The 13,451-nt window shown below is 41.6% G+C and overlaps 1 protein-coding gene across 1 annotated transcript; it reads right to left on the bottom strand.

The window, feature by feature from the left end:
- Window positions 1–213: 213 nt before the first annotated feature.
- On the bottom strand, window positions 214–13,201 carry LOC149948324 (uncharacterized). The gene is made up of 22 exons (XM_090173307.1): window positions 13,001–13,201; window positions 12,320–12,752; window positions 11,814–12,154; window positions 11,573–11,734; window positions 11,088–11,514; window positions 10,730–11,016; window positions 9,874–10,035; window positions 9,382–9,799; window positions 8,953–9,305; window positions 7,588–7,749; window positions 7,079–7,514; window positions 6,596–6,936; window positions 6,355–6,516; window positions 5,850–6,276; window positions 5,486–5,775; window positions 4,065–4,226; window positions 3,350–3,785; window positions 2,883–3,223; window positions 2,642–2,803; window positions 2,134–2,560; window positions 1,778–2,064; window positions 214–572 (listed from the first exon to the last, which is right to left on the bottom strand). The coding sequence occupies exons 1-22, from the start codon at window positions 13,191–13,193 to the stop codon at window positions 355–357; spliced, it is 6,627 nt and encodes a 2,208-aa protein (XP_090029433.1). The 5' UTR covers window positions 13,194–13,201; the 3' UTR covers window positions 214–354.
- Between the last annotated feature and the right edge of the window lie 250 nt (window positions 13,202–13,451).

Genomic DNA, 13,451 nt, shown 5'->3' on the forward strand with positions numbered 1-13,451 from the left:
ATAGGATGGTGTGACGTCCGTTTCTAGCGAGTGCACATTTCGTTTTATCCTAGTTTACCTGACCACTACGAGATGTCTTTTTCTAAAGGGCGCGTTTTTTTTTTAGATAAACCTTTTTCTGTGTTATCCTTTGAAATTTCAATTCCAAATGCTTGGTGTAATTTTTAGATTAAACGCTTAGTAATGAAACATTGTGTCTGAGAACTGGTTTATTTTAAACAATTTAGATTTGTAGTACAGGTTCGAAATAAATGATAACTTAGCCATTTAGTCGTATATTCTAAAAAAACTATAAAACATCGATGGGTGGACTTTTGAATTTAAAGTGACCCGAATGAAATAGAAAATAAAGATTTAAAAGAAGGCGAAGTAGCCTAAAATGACGACGATAGTAGATATGAATTGAAATATTGGAGAACAAGCCTCGTATTCGGCTGAGTTCGGCTTTCCGGGGCAGTAGTTCTCTGGCACATACTCGTCGATGTTAAAGTCTGGGACATCCGTCATCCCCTCACCCAAACATTCGCAGGTGTTGAAATCTGGAGTCTGGCTCGCTGATGAGCAAACCAAGTCTGCAAAGAAAACCAGAAAATGAGCAATCGTTTCGAGATTAATTGCAAAGAAATTAATCGCCAAGGGCTAGATAAGTAACAAAGGAAATCTGTGATCTTTAGCAAATGTCTATTTCGACCTTCAAAATGCTGATCTCTACATTAACAATGGTTATCTCGAAATAATAATATAATCTTATAATCAAAAATATCTACTATAAACATTATCGACCTTGGGAATGCTATTCTCGAACTGAAAACTTGTCCACCCCTGGCGTGGATAAGTAATACGGTAAGCTATGATATTTGAAGAGTCATTGATTGGAAAGGTCTATTCAAACCAGGGGCGTAGGAACGTTCTAGAAGTTGGAGGGGGCAAAAAGAAACCAAAAGGGGTCTGGAGAATGGTTTTGAATTTTTAATGGAGTGTAGCTTCTCCGAATGCACGTGTACATTTTACAACTATGTAAATTGGCGGGAAAAGACTGAAATTTAAACACAGTTGAGGTTCTACAAGCTGTATATGCTTTTAAAATGAGAATTTGAGCCTTTTGAAGATTTCAACTGACCAAAAGGTTGGAGGGGGCAATAACATTAGTTGCCCCTCCCAGCAAAATTCTAGGGAGGGGCATTGCCCCCCTTGCCCCCCCCCCTGGTTCCTACGCCCCTGATTCAAACTACTACTGATAAAAATTCTTGAAATGTTCAGCTAGTCAAGGCGATTCAAGACTAAGTTTAATCATTCTTGCGGGCAGATTCAACTGTTCAGGTTATTCGGGTCGTAATTTTCAGATATCCGAGGGTAATCAGTTAGTGAGACCAGGTTAGTCTTTTATATTACCATCATACCCAGCAATCTGATTTGAAATTATTTCTGATTCATTAGCCGATCTGAGCTGATTTTTTTTAATTAATCTCATGAGATTTCTTAACTGCACGTTTATCTGACTTCTACTTTTATTTGGAATCGGTTGCAAATGCTAATCTCAGGGTAAACTATAGATTAAAGTTTGTAACTCATTTGTTAGTAAAATTTTTCAAGCAAAGTTTCAGAGTGGGAAGGAGAAACTCGGTCGTGAAAGCCATAGAACCATCAAGAAGTTTATTATCCACTGAACTAATCATGTTTCTTCCCTTTAAGAATATACAGAATATAAAAAATGCTGGATCTTACTCAGTATAAACTCACTTTCACAAAATAAACGAAACTTCGGTTTAGAATTTACCTGGACAACATTTCTTCGTGAGTTGATCTGTCTGGTTGAATAGTTTCGAAACTTGACACGATTCGCATAGTTTCCGACATTGCAGATCTCTAAACTTGACCTTTGAGCAGTTCACATTCTGAGCATTACTCGAGCACTTGGGATCGGCGTTTTTGCACGGCTCGGAACAGTCAACGTGATTGTACCCGTACAAACAAAGGCACGCGCAAGTACCATTGTTCAAGGTCGCACAATTCTTGCACTTGGTTTCGCACGTGCAATTTAGATTGTTGGTATCGCAATCAGCTCTAAGGTTAATTACAACATTTCAGTTTTCTTTCTTTGATTACAATGATGAATCCCTGTTGAAAACTTACTTGGTGGTACACAGGTTGTTGTGGCAAAAAAATTCACCGGACCGAAAACATCGTGAGCACGGTGGTCCTGATATGTAAATGGGTTTCAGGAACGTATTTCTGTATTGGACGGCGCAAACGGTGATTTCGGTGAAAGTCTCGTTCTTGCAGTTGCTGTTTCTGGTGCAAGAGACCCACAAAGTGGACGCCGAAATCAAAGTTTTGAAAAAGTCGCAATTTATGGCGCTGGTGTCGCAAGTTTCGGTGGAGTAGTCGAATTTGGTGTAGAATTGCTTTAAAGGCCGTGGTTCGTAATCGGTATAGTTGGTGGTCCAGCTGAAGAACCACGTTTCCTGGTACAAGTTTGGCTCTTCTCGCTTCGGTATTTGGCATTTGTCCGTGAAACCTTTGGCTTCTTCAAATTCAGCTCGTCCAACTTCGTTTTGGCCTAAAGAATAAGGTTACCCGTGACAATAATTTTTTTAGGTTCATCGTCTGAAAAAGTTTGGTGGCGATTAAAGTGACTTACGAATCTTGTGCATGTTGGCAGCGGTCGGAATGACCGCTAACCGCCACTGATTAATTTCATAGTAAAGGTTTTGTTGTTGTTCGGTGTCGAAGCCATCGTCTCCCACTGGAGTGCAACTGCAATTTCTGATGTCAAGTCTTTGTTTCTCTCCGCACGTTTTATCTAATGGAAAAATAAGAAAGATTAGAACGCAAGAGGTCTAGATAGATAAATAGCTTATTGAAACTGCGCTTGATGGTACCTTCGCAGCACGGAATACTTTGCGGATCTTCACTGTCATACGGTTTAGTTTCTTGGCATTTTCCACAAAATTTCCGGCACTCTCGTCCCCAAAAGATCTCATTTGATTTGCAAGCTTCTTTTCCCGTGAATGCCGTCACTTCCACACTCTGGTTGTCTAATTTGTATTTGTATCCGGCGTGAGTAGTACATTGGTCATTTTTGTCTTCGCAGGTCTCTGAGCAGTCAATGTGGTCGTGTCCGTACTTGCATTTGCACCGGCACTCGGTTACATTCAATTCTCCGCAATTCTGGCACTTTACTTCGCAGGTGCAGTTCAGATTCTCCTCGCGACATTTGTCTCTACGGGGTGGAAATTATCTCGTCAATTCGTATTCTTTTTTGTGAAATTCATAGTTCAATCAGTGGTGATCTCACGTGTAGATTATTTCTGAAAAACTATTATTTGTCGTACATTGTAAAACTTACTCGCTAACACACAAGTTCTTGTAGCACAAAGTGCCACGCTCGGCGAGACATCGGGTGCACGGTGGTCCCTCCAGGTAAAATGGTGTTGTACGTCCGTAGCCAAAGGCACAAACGGTGATTTCTATGAACGGCTTGCCAACGCAAAAGCTGTTTCTGCTGCATCCAAGATGGAACACGCTGTCGGAGAGGGCAGTCGCGTACAGGTGGCAGAATTCTACTTCTTTTTTGCAACTTCCCAGAGTAAAGTTCTTTTGACTCGCAAATCGTCTCAGAGGGTTCGGTGAAAAGTCCCGTTCAATGCTGGTCCAGCTGTAGAACCAGGTGTACCCGAATTTGGAGTGGTTAAAATATCCCGTCTCAAAAGGCTTATTTATCGGAACTGTTTCGCATTTCTTCGTGAAAGTTTCCGCCTGTGTGGTCTCCACGGGACCATATTCTAGAAAAATAATTTTTTTAAATACTTTGTACACATTATATTGCGAAAGATTTGGCCCTTTTTATAAAACGCGTTAAAAGGGGCATTTTTTATTCCTTGAAAGATTTTATCACGAAGATTTGGTTGTTTACCCTCATCGTGTACTGGTTTGGGTCATTTTAAATGGATCTTGCCATAAAATCCAACAAGTTGCATTCAATATCTCTCTCTTGGCCTTCGAGATTTGTTCTTAACCTATCTATTTATTATTAGTCCTTCCGGGTTTAGTACGATACTTACCGACCCAATGCAGGTTCGAGGCGGGCGGATTCGGGTCGGTATTCTCCGACCTCCACGTGTTGACTTCCATTACTAGGTTCGCGAACTGTTCTTCGGTAAATCCATTTATAAGGCACCTACAATTGATTTTGTCCAATGTTTTATTTTCATCGCACTTGAAATCTAGTAAGATAAAAATGGTTGTTTATTTAATGATTTTGTAGATCAGGCTAAGAGACGATCTTTAAAAATAGTTCAGATCATGCGTGGTAGATTTGGGTTTTACGATGCCTTCAAGGGTTGGCTGAGCTGAAATATATAATAAGTTCCCTTTACTGACCAGGATGTTTGGGTCGTTTCAATGACATGGGTTTAAGCGCGTAATGCTTATTTAGTTCTATGAAGACCTTGCTTTAAGGAAGCCACGAAAGAGATTTGTAAGGTCTGAGTTGGCTGTAATTTTTCTGCGGGCAATATTGATGAGTAAATGACTGCTTTGTTGCAGCCCCATGGTATCGCGACGTTTTCCGCAAGAGCGTCGAAAATTCGACCTTTAGAAAGTGAGCCTCTTGAAAAGACTTCCAATTGTTAATTTCTTCACGCGTTAATTTTATGCCACGAGAGGGTGTCTAATGTTCCTTCGGGCAGGGACGCAAGTGGCTATAAATACGGCGGTGGCGACTCCCTCCCGCTCTTTCCAAGCTTCACTTAGAAGGACATACAATTCATTTCTCACTGAAGGCGACAGCGCAAGATTTTGAAGATGGTATAATGCCTCTTTTATTTTTTTAATAATATTCAGAAGTTCAATATTTGTTTTACTCCGACTTTTCTCAAAGTGATCCGATTCCCAGATAAGGTCAATTGGGTTCCCAGATCCCAGAGGTTGGGAAGCGGGCTACCCTAAGTAGTTTCCCCTCCGTCGGAGGTCATGTCGGTGCTCCTCTTCCTGATTGTATTTCACCCTTTTGAGTTCTTATCTTAATAGTACCGTGCTGATGGTCAAGTCGTTAAAGGGTCGTAAATAGACCCCGATGGCTATTTTAGACATTTTTCGTTTATGGTGTTATAGAATTTGTGAAGTTAGAATTTGTGACCTTGTTTTGAAAAATTTTGATGGGGAATATTTTTGAGGTATTATAATTTGGTGGGTTAAGATATAATTGGAGATAGTTGCCAAGCCAAGTGTCAGGCCATGAAATATAAGCCATAAAAGGTATACAGCCATTTCCGTTAAAATCTTATATAATCTGTATAATTTGCGTCACGATAATTTACAGATAGTTCAAGAGGCGTTAGTTCGCGAATAAATGATTATCACAAATCTCTAAGTTTTTAATTCATAGGCCGGAACAGATCTTGCTAAACGTTGTTACAATTACTTAAATGTCAAATAATTTCATTTTCTTAACTAATCAAAATTTCGCTTTGTAGTTTTTTACCTGCGGGACAACAAACTCTCGTGCGCGGATCGCTTCCGTTGAACGATTTTGCTTCTTGGCACGTTTCACATTTTTTCCGACATTGCTGATCTTTATACTTGACCAACGAGCAGTTCACATTCTGAGCATTAGTCGAGCACTTGGGATCGGCGTCTTTACAGGTCTCGGAACAGTCAACGTGATTGTATCCGTACAAACAAAGGCAAGCGCAAGTACCATTGTTCAAGGTCCCACAATTTTTGCACTTGGTTTCGCACGTGCAATTTAGATTGTTGGTATCGCAATCAGCTCTAAAGTTTATTAAAATACGTCGTTTAAATTAACTTTCTTTGATTCCAATGATGAACCCCAGGCGAAAACTTACTTGGTGGTGCATAGGTTATTGTGGCAAAAAAATGAGTCGGGCCGAAAACATCGTGAGCACGGTGGTCCTGACATGTAAATGGGTTTCAGGTACGTATTTCTGTAACGGACGGCGCAAACGGTGATTTCAGTGAAAGTCTCGTTTTTGCACTTGCTGTTTCTGGTGCAAGAGACCCACAAAGTGGACGCCGAAATCAAAGTTTTGAAAAAGTCGCAGTTTATGGCGCTGGTGTCGCAAGTTTCGGTGGAGTAGTCGAATTTGGTGTAGAATTGCTTCAAAGGCCCTGGTTCGTAATCGGTATAGTTGGTGGTCCAGCTGAAGAACCACGTTTCCTGGTCCGTGTCTGGCTCTTCTCGCTTCGGTATTTGGCACTTGTCCGTGAAACCTTTGGCTTCGTCAAATTCAGCTTGTCCAACTTCGTTTGGGTCTAAAGAATAATATACCCGTGTCAATTTTTTTTATGTTCATCGTCTGAATAGGTTTAGTGGCGATGAAAGTTACTTACGAATCTTGTGCATGTTGGCAGCGGTCGGAATGACCGCTAACCGCCACTGATTAATTTCATAGTAAAGGTTTTGTTGTTGTTCGGTGTCGAAGCCATCGTCTCCCACTGGAGTGCAACTGCAATTTCTGATGTCAAGTCTTTGTTTCTCTCCGCACGTTTTATCTAATGGAAAAATAAGAAAGATTAGAACGCAAGAGGTCTAGATAGATAAATAGCTTGTTGTAACTGCGCTTGATGGTACCTTCGCAGCACGGAATACTTTGCGGATCTTCACTGTCATATGGTTTAGTTTCTTGGCATTTTCCGCAAAATTTCCGGCACTCTTGTCCCCAAAAGATCTCATTTGATTTGCAAGCTTCTTTTCCCGTGAATGCCGTCACTTCCACACTCTGGTTGTCTAATTTGTATCTGTATCCGACGTGAGTAGTACATTGGTCATTTTTGTCTTCGCAGGTCTCTGAGCAGTCAATGTGGTCGTGTCCGTACTTGCATTTGCACCGGCACTCGGTTTCATTCAATTCTCCGCAATTCTGGCACTTAACTTCGCAAGTGCAGTTCAGATTCTCTTCGCGACATTTGTCTCTACGGGTTGCAAATTAACGCGTCAGTTCGTATTCTTTTTTGTAAAATTCACGACAATTCTAAGTTTAAGTTCAATCAGTAGTTATCTCACGTGTAGATTATTTCTGAATAACTATTATTTGTCGTACATTGTAAAACTTACTCGCTAACACACAAGTTCTTGTAGCACAAAGTGCCACGCTCGGCGAGACATCGGGTGCACGGTGGTCCCTCCAGGTAAAATGGTATTGTACGTCCGTAGCCAAAGGCACAAACGGTGATTTCTTTGAACGGCTTGTCAACGCACGAGCTGTTTCTGCTGCAGCCAAGATGGAACAAGCTGTCGGAGAGGGCGGTCTCGTACAGGTGGCAGTTTTCTTCTGTTTTTTGGCAACTTCCCAGCGCAAAGCTCTTTTGACTCTCAAATCGTTTTAGAGGGTTGGGTGAAAGGTCCGGTTGTCTGCTTGTCCAGCTGTAGAACCAGGTGTACCCAAATGTGGTGTGGTTAAAATATCCGGTCTCAAAAGGGTTATTTCTCGGAACTGTTTCGCATTTCTTCGTGAAAGTTTCCGCCTGTCTGGTCTCCACGGGGCCATATTCTAGAAAATTCAGATTTCTTAATACTTTGTACACATTGTATTGAGAAAGATTTGGGTTTAGTACGATACTTACCCACCCAATGCAGGTTCGAGGCGGGCGGATTCGGGTCGGCATTCTCCGACCTCCACGTGTTGACTTCCATTACTAGGTTCGCGAACTGTTCTTCGGAAAATCCATTTGTAAGGCACCTACAATTGATTTTGTCCAATGTTTTATTTTCATCGCACTTGAATTCTAGAAAGATACAAATGGTTGTTTAATTAAGGATCGTGTACTACAGGCAAAGATAATATAGAACTCCGTACCCTAGATTATAATTCTGAGAGCTTTCTGACTGATGGTATTTAACGAAGCTTTTACACACTTCCGGCACTTGACCTCCGAAAAATCGGCCTCCATCGGTCACTGCCATAGTGCTCTCATGGTCATCAAAGTTGGTTAACATGGTAACTTCGAAGCTAGTTTTTTCGGAGTTTCGGCCGGAAGTTTGTAAACGCTTTTAACTACCCGCGAGGCTGTTATTTCGAATCTATAGTATGAGGTGTACGTTATCTTTGGTACAGGATAAGGGACTTTACAAAAAATGGCGGTGATGGGTTCAGACCATGCGTGGTAGTTTTATGTTTTTTGATGCCTTTAAGGCTTAGCTGAGCTATGGGGGCCCACCACTCGGTTCACGGCAAGGGGAGGGCGCGCCCCCGCCATTTGATTTGATGATTCGTTATTACACCCATAGCTCAAGATATCTATTATCGCCCCCCCCCCCCGTGAGTTTTTCTGTATCAGTCACTGGCTAAAATATATCATAAAATTCTTTGGTGCTCGGGATGTTTGGGTCGTTTCTCTGTGCTGCTTTAATAGCTTAGAGCCACGAAAGAGATTTGTAAGGTCTGAGTTGGTCGTAGTGTTTCTGAACTGTAGCCTGCCCGGGCAATATTGATGAGTAAATGACTGCTTTGTTGGAGCCCCGTGGTATCACGATCTTTTCCGTAAGCACATCGAAAATACTACATTTAGAGAGCGAGCTTCTTAATCAGAATGAACACGTGAATTTTACGCGATAAGAGGGTGCCTAATCCTCCCTGGGCCTGGGACGCCAGCGCCCAAAAATACGGCTCTGGAAACTGCAGCGTTCGCGAAGATAGCGCCGGTGCCCTCCCACTACATCAAAGAAATGCAATTGTATTGAAAGAGTTGATGGCAGTGCCCTCCTCTGGCGGGTGGTGTTCGTTGCAGCGTGAGATATCGAAGAAGGTATATTACAGCTATGTAAAGTGGCGGCAGTTTGCGAACATATGATTATCATACTCTACACTTCTACCAAAACCGACTTTCAAAACTGAAGGTTTTCCGCCAGCTAAAGGTTTATTGTAATCACTTAAATGGAAGATAATTAGCTTTTCTTAAATAAGCTTAATTAGTTTTGGTGTATTTTACCTGGGGGACAACACATTCTTGTTCTTGGATCCCCCTTGTTTAATGGTCTCGCTTCTTCGCAAAGTCCGCATAGTTTTCGACATTGCAGACTGCCGAACTTAATATTTAACTGGCAGCCTTTTTTTCCCAACTCGGACATATACGACATTTGACTGTCCATACCCTCATACTTAGAATAACCGTGTGCCATTTGACTGGTGCAGTTTGGGAACACGTCCTCGCAAGGCTCGGAACAGTCAACGTGATTGTATCCGTACAAACAAAGGCACTCGCAAGTATCACTGTTTAAAGTCCCGCAATTCTTGCATTTCGTCTCGCACGTGCAATTTAAATTGTTATTGTCGCAATCCGTTCTAAAGTTAATAAAAAAATACTTAGTTTCAATTGCCTAACTTTTACTCCAATGATAAACCCCTGCTGATAGCATACTTGGAGGTGCACAAGTTATTGTGGCAAAATAAATCTTGACCATGAAAGCAGCGCGAGCACGGAGGCCCCGCCAGATAAACGGGCTTCATGGTGTTTCCGTATTCCATCGAGCAAACGGTAATTTCCGTGAAAGTTTCGTTCTTGCACTTGCTGTTTCTGGAACAGGCCATCCATAATAAATTATCCGAAATCAAATTTTTGAAGAGGTCGCAGTTTTTGGCTCTGGGGTCGCACGTTTCGGTGGAATAGTTGAATTTGGTGTAGAATTGCTTCAAAGGATTAGGCTCGTAATCGGGAATTTTGGACGTCCAGCTGAACAACCAGGTTTCACCGAAGACTTTGGGTTCGCCTTCTCTTTTGGGAATTTGGCACTTGTCGGTGAATTGCTTGGCTTCGTAAGCTCTGGCAGTGCTGGATTCTGAAAAATAGGTTATTCGCGAGTATTCGCCTATAGACTCGATTTACGCGTTTAACGAGATTTAAGGGACTAACCAATCTTGTGCATGTTGGCGGCTGTCGGAATGACCTTTGATCTCAACTGATTAGTTTCGAAGATAATATTTCGTTGCTGTTCGTCGTCGAAGCCGTCGTCTCCCACTGGAGTGCAACTGCAATTTCTGATGTCGAGTCTTTGTTTCTCTCCACACGTTTTATCTAATGGTGGAGTACGAAAGAATAGCACGCAATAGCTCTTAAAGAGTAAGTTGCAAATTATTCGTTAGTGCCTGAATTTTGTTATTTAATGATGCGCGTACGTTTAAAATACCCAATGATAAGGTTCGTTGCGTTACGTTTCGTAGTTAATTAGAAATAATTAGTAGAACGGCCAAACAATTTGAATTTTAGCGTGGTGATTGACGTCATTGACTGCACGTTAATTATCATTGGCCACTATCCCCAACATAGAGTTTAGGCTTGGATACAAAATGTAGATGCTACTGATTCCGTGGTCAAATCCGAAAAATCTCCGATAGAATTTTAAGATTCTACTACTGAATTTTATACGTGGGTGCTTACATGGTTTTAAAAACACGCGCTCACGCTAATCCTTTAGAGCGCGATCTAAATTGGCATCGCCATATTATCTAGATGTATTATTTTGTTATTGTTATTTGAACCAATTTTCAATGATCTTGTACATTAACTTATAAACGTACTATATAATAAGGCATGTTGTCGAAAGTGAGGTTTTCTAAACCACCGTTGTTTATTAAAAACATTATCTGTCGTTTAACACCAATCCTTAGGGATTGTGTGGAAAAAACAAATTTGTATTCGTGTCTACTGCACAGTTAAGAAAATGTCAATTATAATATTAAATTTAAAAGTAGTTTTAAGATGTTTTTACCTGGACAAGAGCGTCTCTTGCGCGGATTGTTCACCTTGAATGAGTTCGTATCGTGACACGTTTCACAACGTTTCCGGCATTGCAGATCTCTATACTTGACCAATGAGCAATTCACATACTGACCACTAGTGGCGCACTTGGGATCCACGTCTTTGCACGGCTCGGAACAATCAACGTGATTGTATCCGTACAAACAAAGGCAAGCGCAAGTACCATTGTTCAACATCCCGCCCTTCTTACACTTGGTCTCGCACGTGCAATTTAAATTGTTGGTATTGCAATCCTCTCTAAAGTTAATTCAAATAAACCGTTTGAATTATATCTTTGATTCCAATGACGAACTCTTGCGAAAACTTACTTGGTGGTACACAGGTTGTTGTGGCAAAAAAATTCACCGAAACGAAAACATCGTGAGCACGGGGGTCCCGACAAGTAAATGGGTTTCATGTAAGTACTTCTGTATCGGACGGCGCAAACGGTGATTTCAGTGAAATTCCCGTTCTTGCATTGGCTGTTTCTGGTGCAAGAGACCCACAAAGTGGACGCCGTTATCAAAGATTTGAAGAACTCGCAGTCTTTGGCGCTAGTGTCGCAAGTTTCAGCGGAGTAGTCAAATTTAGTGTAGAAATGCTTCAAAGGCCTCGGTTCGTAATCAGTATAGTTGGTGGTCCAGCTGAAAAACCACGTTTCCTGGTCCGTGTCTGTCTCTTCTCGCTTCGGGATATGGCACTTATCCGTGAAACCTTTGGCTTCTTCGAATTCAGCTTGTCCAATTTCGTTTTCGCCTAAAGGATAAGATTTCCCACGTCAATTCCTTTTTTTGATTTCATTGAAGGGACTTACGAATCTTGTGCATGTTGGCAGCGGTCGGAATGACCGCTGACCTCCACTGATTAATTTCATAGTAAAGGTTTCGTCGCTGTTCGTCGTCGAAGCCATCGTCTCCCACTGGAGTACAAGTGCAATTTCTGATGTCAAGTCTTTGTTGCTCCCCGCACGTTATACCTGATGAGGAATATATGAAAGATAAAAACACAAAAGGTTTTGATAGATATAGCTAATTATAATTTGTCCGTGACGGTACCTTCGCAACACGGCAAACTTTGCGGATCAAGGAGATCGTACGGTTTAGGGTCTTGGCATTTCCCACAAAATTTCCGGCACTCTTGTCCCCAAAAGATCTCATTTGATTTGCAAGCTTCTTTTCCCGTGAATGCCATCACTTCCGCATTCTGGTTGTGTAATTTGTATTTGTATCCGGCGTGAGTAGCACATTTGTCATTTTTGTCTTCGCAAGTCTCTGAGCAGTCAATGTGGTCGTAGCCGTACTTGCATTTGCACCGGCACTCGGTTTCATCCAATTCTCCGCAATTCTGGCACTTTACTTCGCAGGTGCAGTTCAGATTCGCCACGCGACATTTGTCTCTACGGGATGCAAATTATCGCGTCAGTTCGTATGATCTTTTTGGAGATTCGCGACAGCCCCAATTGCTTATTTTAATCAATGGAGATATCGCGTTTATTTATTATAAACATCGAACCCCAAACCGTTGAGATTCTCCATTACCTTGAGTCCACTACTCAACTTACTTGCTAACGCACAAGTTTTTGTGGCAAAAGGTTCCACGCTCAACGAGACATCCTGTACACGGTGGTCCCTCTATATAAAACGGCGTACTTCGTCCGAAGCCAAAGCCACAAACGGTGATTTCTTTGAACGACTTGTCGACGCACGCGCTGTTTCTGCTGCAGCCAACAAAGAATGTCATGCTCGAAACAGCGGTGGTGAAAAAATGGCAGTCCTTGGTGCTATTGTAGCAACTATCATGGTTCTTAAATTTATTGTCCACTCGTTGCAGAGGGTCCGTGGACGGATCCGGTCGCTCGTCATCCCAGCTGTAGAAATAAGTGTATCCAAATTTCGAGGAGTTAAAATATCCCGCTCGGAATTGATCATTTCTTGGCACGTTTTCGCATTTCTTCGTGAAAGCTTGAGCCTGTTTAGCTTCGACGAGACCGTGTTCTAGAAGATTCTGGTTTTTTAAATATTTTTATCCATACTAGGAAGACAGATTAGGCTCTTATCAGAAAACACGTGAATACGACCATATTCCACTACATGAATTATATTATCGCTAATTTTTGTTTGTCACTCCTTTTCGTGATCCGCTTAAAGGTATTTAAACATTTCGCGTTAAAGTCTAACTAAGCCTTCTTTCTTGACGTTTGACTGTTGGGCTTAATCTAACTCGTTAATGCTACAATACTTACCAACCCAGTGCAGGTTAGTGGCCTTAACATCAGACCTCCATTGGTTGATTCTCTTTAGTATATTGCCCCATTGTTCGTCGGTAAATCCATCATCATTGAGGAAAGAAGAGCCAAACACGAAATTTGTAAACCTCTTCCCGCTATTATCCCCAATTACTAAAAAAGCTATCATTATTAACTTTGTGACAAACATTTTGTGTCTTATCCGTTGTAAGTTTCAAAAGGATTTGAAATTTTAAAACTGCGCGTGTGATTTGACGTGGCCTTCTTGATACGCGTTTCTTTTCACGCGCCGTTACGTTTTCCGTATTAACTCTAGCTCTACCGTTGCTTACGTTTTAATAGGTGGTTTGCTTTCTGTATTTAATAACGTTGGAAGATGGCTTTCCAGATTTAGTCAAGTACTATAAAACTGTCCTGCGCATTCCCGTGGCAAATACAATTTCAGCTA

The sequence above is a fragment of the Leiobunum rupestre genome, chromosome 4 (genome assembly GCF_980474605.1).
Source record: "Leiobunum rupestre chromosome 4, qqLeiRupe1.1.hap1, whole genome shotgun sequence".
NCBI lineage: Eukaryota > Metazoa > Arthropoda > Arachnida > Opiliones > Sclerosomatidae > Leiobunum > Leiobunum rupestre.

Coding starts and splice junctions, on each gene's coding strand:
- LOC149948324 (XM_090173307.1), bottom strand. CDS start 13,193: ATGTTTGTCACAAAGTTAATAATGATAGCTTTTTTAGTAATTGGGGAT. Junction 10,036..10,729: donor CAAGAGACGCTCTTGTCCAG/GTAAAAACATCT, acceptor CTCCACCATTAG/ATAAAACGTGTGGAGAGAAA. Junction 7,750..8,952: donor AAGAATGTGTTGTCCCCCAG/GTAAAATACACC, acceptor GTATCTTTCTAG/AATTCAAGTGCGATGAAAAT.